The sequence below is a fragment of the Neolamprologus brichardi genome, chromosome 6, assembly GCF_056152115.1.
Source record: "Neolamprologus brichardi isolate AB-2024 chromosome 6, ASM5615211v1, whole genome shotgun sequence".
In the NCBI taxonomy this organism is placed as follows: Eukaryota; Metazoa; Chordata; class Actinopteri; order Cichliformes; family Cichlidae; genus Neolamprologus; species Neolamprologus brichardi.
The window spans coordinates 1425001-1430716 of NC_142109.1; the positions used below are offsets into that span (position 1 = coordinate 1425001).

Consider the following 5716-nt stretch of genomic DNA (forward strand, 5'->3'; position numbering starts at 1 on the left):
CTGGTGAGGGTGGTGCGGGTGGTGGTGGGAATGCATGGGTGCCAAGTACGAGCCGCACTCAACACCACCAAAATAGGAACCTGATGCTGAAGCCGGGTAACCCTGGCTGTACGCTGCTGCTGTCTGGCTGTAGGAAACAGGATAGGACGACGTTCCACTTGTCGCAGATGATGACACAGAGCGCTGCATGCAGGACGCGCTGGTAGGGGCGGCAGGGTCAGGCAGAGTGGCCGGTGCTGGAGCTGGCGAGATAGGTGCCGGGCTCCAGATGGATGACACTGGAGCAGTGATGGAGGTAGATGTGCTAATAAGACCAGGTCCACTTAGACCAGAGGAGACAGATGAGGAAGAGGAGGCGGATGAAGAGGAAGAGGTGGAGGAGGAGCTGGACACTACCGGCGGAGTGAACTGACCGCTGCTCTCTGAACCAGTGCTCTCTCTGGTTGGAGATGACTTCTTCTTCAGTGGTTTTACCTTGGCACTGTTGCTGCTCTGCTGCTGCTGCCGACACTTGGCTCGTCTGTTCTTAAACCAGACCTGAGAAAGGAGAAGAGGTCAAAAGGTCATCATCATGCAGCACCAGGTCAGAAATAACAAACTGTAAAACCTGGCTGAAATAGCCTGAAGGAAACACGTGCTGTTGCTGTTCGTTATTATACTTCCTCATGTAATCCCACCTTACCTCTTGTATGCACTTGCACAATAAATACATAAATTAATTAATTCATCTTTAGACTGTGTAAATATGGGATGTTTTTGGCACTAAAAATATTTGAAATGAAATGAATTAATTATGAAAACAAAAACAATTAAAAACAAATCTGTGTATCTTACTCATTTTTTCAAACTTGCCAAAGATTTAAGGAATCTAACACTAAGACGTTTATGCAAATTACAAATTGTGGTGAATGCAATGTCCAGCATGCCAGCAACATCTTTAACTTTAAACTTTTGTCTGGTGCCTCCTTCAGTAAGTGCTGTGGTGATGACGTGCTTTAGAAAATATTTTGTAAAAAGTGGAAAATGCTGATAAATAAAAGTATTATAAAATATTTTGATTTTTTAATGTAAATAAATTTTACGTTTTGAAACATTACATCTTGTAAGTCTGATACACTGCTTTCATAATGTTCAAAAGATTGCATTAAACTATACTAACTTCCTTTTGATCCTAACATAAGAACTCTTTTTATAGCAAACCTTTTTATCGCATTTTATTTGAATAAATCCTGTGATGGCGTTTATGGTCACAACTATATGATGAGTATATTAATGTAAAATGGTTTTCTATGACATTGTGGTTTATAACATCAATTTAAAAAGCGTTTTTTAAATACAAATCTCCATTAGAAAATCAACCACTGCAGCTGAAATAATAATACAGATATCTGGGCTTGTCATAGTGTCATATCCTAGATATGCTCTAATCCCAGCAGAGCGCTGCTAAAGCCAGCCATGGAAAACCTTTCAGAGCCTTCTTTAAAGAAAGCTCACCACATCAAAAGGTGGCCCTGCGTTCTGCCACAGCCCAGCCAAATCCTTCCCTTACATTAAAGACTTTTCTCACAATCATGCAGATGCCTGAGCTTTTAAAAAATCCATCGAAAGGTGCCACGAAATGGAAAACGACAACTTCGGTGCCTTTTCTTGTCCTACATTTAAACATTTAAGTTCTAAACCAGGAAACAGGTTTTGTGTGTGGCTGACCTGCACTCTTGATTCCGGCAAGTTAATTTTCAGCGCCACCTCCTCCCTCATGAAGATATCCGGGTAACGGGTCTTGGCGAACAGCGACTCCAGGATGTCCAGCTGAGTCCTGGTGAAGGTGGTGCGCTCCCTGCGCTGCTTCCGCGGGTTGGCTGAAAACGAAGTGCTCGTTTAGTATTGGACTGAAGTCTATTGAATACCGTCTAATACTAGTTTGCTCGTCCCAAATTACAAATTTCCAAACCTCGAGCATATCACACCTTCATTAAGTTTTTTGCTTTTAATTTTTGGATGCAGAAGTTATATTCCTTTTTAAGATTATATAAAGCTTGGCATATAAGCATTTCCTCCAATCGAGACAAAGGAGAGTGATAGGCCTGTATGAAATATCATATTAAGGTCTTGCGAAGTACTCCGAAATAAAGCAATGACAAAGTTCGGTCTTGAAGTTTCACTTTTGGATTTCAAAGTAATTTATCTAATAAGAACATTTACCAGATAACAGGGCTCCTTACAAATTCACTATCGAAATTACAAAAATGTTAAAGGACGATAATATGACGCTTAGCAGGGATCTGTCACAATCATTACACTCACTGCTTAGCAGTACGAAAACGGAAAACAAACCAAACCTCCCATTAGCTTGAAGCAAAACACCTTTTAGGCTATGGCAATTTGGTTATTATTATAAGGATATTATTGGGAATAATTTCGCTAAAACTCATGCGGTAGTCTGCGTCAGGTTCTCACAGCTAACCAGCGTTAACACGGGCTTCAGGGGTCCGGGCCCACCCAGTAATGTCACTAGTAATACACTCGAACTATAAGTCGCACTAATTATTACAGTCTGATAATGAAAAACTTAAACACTCATATCACACATATGCCACTGCCACTCAGTTTATCCAGTTCACAGTATAGAGTCTCTGCAGCGATCGGGGTAACCAGCATGACTGAGGAGGACACTGAGCAGATGGGCCTGTGCAGGCCAGAGTCTTTGAAATTAAAAAGAGGTCTTTCATCAATTTGTACAACTTGTTTTAAAGCATGGCTAAAGTTTGAAAACTGCTAAACAAATAGAAAAAAGCGTGGAGGAATATTATGCGATGTTCTGGTGTCCTGGTGAGTTAACTAATCCACTTCTGCACTTAGAGAAAACGCCTCTCCTGCTTTGCCTCTGTAATCTGAGACTGATGTTTGTGGACTTTCTAACTGCGGCTCCATTTCTACGTTACAGACGGCAAATCATAATTTTATAATGCCTTTTCATGGAATAGGAAGGTGAATCGATTCCCTCCCCGTCTCAGTATGTTGCATCTCCAGTTCACATAGTCGTCAGTTTGGCACCGACCCTGCAGCCCTTACCGGGATATCCCACAGACGGGTGCAGCAGGTCCATGGCAGCTCCGCTCAGGCCCAGCCCGTTCATGCCGTACGGGGCCTGTTTGAGATAGGACATCATGCTAGAAGCAAGCGGGAGGAGAGACCGGAGTCTGGACGGAGACGGCAGGTGTAGATCTCCCGGTTGTCGAGTGTTCAGCTCCCCTGTGTCCGGCTCTGGTTGTGAGACGCAGATGCGCGACAATTAATACTCATAATAAAAGAAAAAGAGGTCATTTCGTAAGTGAACACTCAAAGCTTATCACGCAAGCCAAAAAAAAAAAAAAAAAAAAAAAGAAGTGTTCGCTGAGAAATAAAACTCACAAAAAAACAACCAACAAAAAACCACACACGCAGAAACGATGCAAAACTTGACTTTGGGGAGAGGCCTGTCAATAATAATAACCCCAAACATTAATCACAGCCTTTAACACTCTGAAAACACGAGAAACACAAATACAATTTTATGCTGTTAGAGAAGTATAATAACGCTGATCGTCAATTTAAACATTTGATTTTTTATATTTTTATTTTATATTTGGGGCGTTTAAAATTATTTTAGCCCATGAATGTTAATGTATTATGAACAATAATAATCACTGAAAACCGAATTACCCGCCAAGAAGCTTTAAAGGAAAACACAAACATATGAACCTTTTCACTTATTTGTGCTGGGGAAAACCCCAACTCCAGCAGTAAAATAAACTGGAACAAAGTGTTACAAAACGCTAAACTTTGCCTGTGTTGGAAGATAACATCAGAGACACCCTTTCCCCCCCACACGCCCCAGAAAATGCTTACGGGGGAAACTGAATTATTTTTTCTCATAAAGAAAACCTCCAACTCACATTTTTGACTGTTCTTAAACATCCACCAGGATATTTTAACAGGCCTGTTATCGCTCAGATCTTCATTATGATTTCATTAATTCAATAGATCAATAAAATCGACCTGCAGCAAAGTAGGTTTGCATCAGTCCAAATGAACTTTTTTCTCAAGCAGACATCTTTGCAAGTATCTGAGTCTTATGTGGTTGCTCACTAGATCTTAATATTATAAATTAACGGTGTGATGAAATAAACTAAAAAAAAGAAGTATTTGCTATTCCTGTCCTCATATTTTATTATTTCTTTTGTATTTCTCCAGCAGTTCTTCTGAAAAAAAAGAAAGAAAAAAAAAGTGCAAAATGGCACACGTAATCATCTGACACATGTAACATTACTGCTTTTCGCTGAAAATGAGTTCAAATAAGTAACATAACCTAAATTGGGGTAAGAAAATATAACAATAAAGACATGATACAATGCAGAAAGCGTCCATATCTAAATTTACAGGGAATATCCATCATGTTGGATTTGATTCATTTCTCCTTTTCTGTAAAACTCGAGTCTACATTAGTGTGGGGCTAAATATTGGCTGAGAATTTCCAAAACCCACTGGGGTCCGTTTGGCAGCACCTGGAAGGTGCCGCGGGCCTCCTGTTGGATCTGAACTGAGGCCTCAAGCGCCAAATAAAGCCCGACTTATTTCCATAACCACAGGAAGCAGACAAACCGCGCAATGTAAATGCTAAACTTGTGTGCAAATGAACTCCATTACAATTTAGATTAGATCAACAGTGCGACAATTAGCAGAGTGCCCTTATCAGTAGAGCAACTGGAAGGCTGCGGGCTGAAAGTCCACCGACAGAATAGAAAGTAAGACCCCCCCCCCCAAAAAAAAACAAGAACAAAACAACAACTTTTAGCTGGAGCGATTGATACGTTTAAAAGTTTTGTGTTGTTAAAGTTGTGAAATATGTCATTAATAAATAATTATATTTATTGATGGACTGACTTGTTTTTAAATCTGTTCAAAACATTGCCTTTTAAAGATCGTTTTCGTTAATAAAACGATTACATATTCAAAATGGGAAAAGAACGACACGTTCACAAGCGAAGAGAAAAAGAAAAATAGATCATTAAGAACAATTAAAATTAGGAACACATTTCAGTCTCACCTTCTTCGGGCTCCTTATTTTAAAATCCCCTTTAAGTGTCAAAACAGTAAGATCCAAAGTTCAAGAAAAATATCCTCATGAAGCGCAGTTTTGTTTTGTTATTTGGCAGAGGTAAGAAAAACGGTTCGGAAGCTCCACGTGAAAACCACACCTGTCTTCGATCTGTTAAACAAATGCGTACGGAGAAATGAACAAAAACTAAAAATAAAAAATAGGCCTTATTTCTCTCTTGCGCGAGCGTTTTGTCTCCAGCCGACGTTGACGGATGGAGATTAATGAACGTCTCTAGGGCCCTAGCCTCTATGAGCCCAGAAAGCACACGGGCCTTCTTTCTGCGAGCCAATCACGGCACTCTGCGCCTATACAAGCCACGACAGCGACCAACCAGCCCCCGAGTTTGACACCGAAAAGCCCGCCCCTTGCGAATCTAAGTCACGTCACGTGACATGAGTGAAAAGTTCAGGTCAGAAAGTTGGAGAGTGGTTCGGCTGCCATTACAGCGAGAAAACCACGATTCAGGTGCAAAACTCGAGATGGAAACTTGATATAATCAAAGAAACATTTATAATAAATAATGTTAACATTCATTAAATTAAACGTTCGCTTTAATCAGGCTTTAAAGAGTAATAA

At 40.4% G+C, this 5716-nt stretch overlaps 1 protein-coding gene across 1 annotated transcript in view; it reads right to left on the bottom strand.

Annotated features, from left to right (window-relative positions):
* Nucleotides 1-5356, bottom strand: part of LOC102787129 (homeobox protein OTX1 B-like) — a 6219-nt gene extending 863 nt beyond the window's left edge. Inside the window, exons 1-4 of the mRNA XM_087842439.1 lie at nt 5087-5356; nt 3073-3264; nt 1708-1859; nt 1-537 (exon numbers count right to left, since the gene is read on the bottom strand). The exon at nt 1-537 is cut by the window's left edge and continues 863 nt beyond it. Coding sequence (XP_087698565.1) covers nt 1-537; nt 1708-1859; nt 3073-3169 — 786 coding nt within the window. The 5' untranslated portion in view covers nt 3170-3264; nt 5087-5356. The remainder of the gene's footprint in view (nt 538-1707; nt 1860-3072; nt 3265-5086) is intronic.
* Nucleotides 5357-5716: the final 360 nt, after the last annotated feature.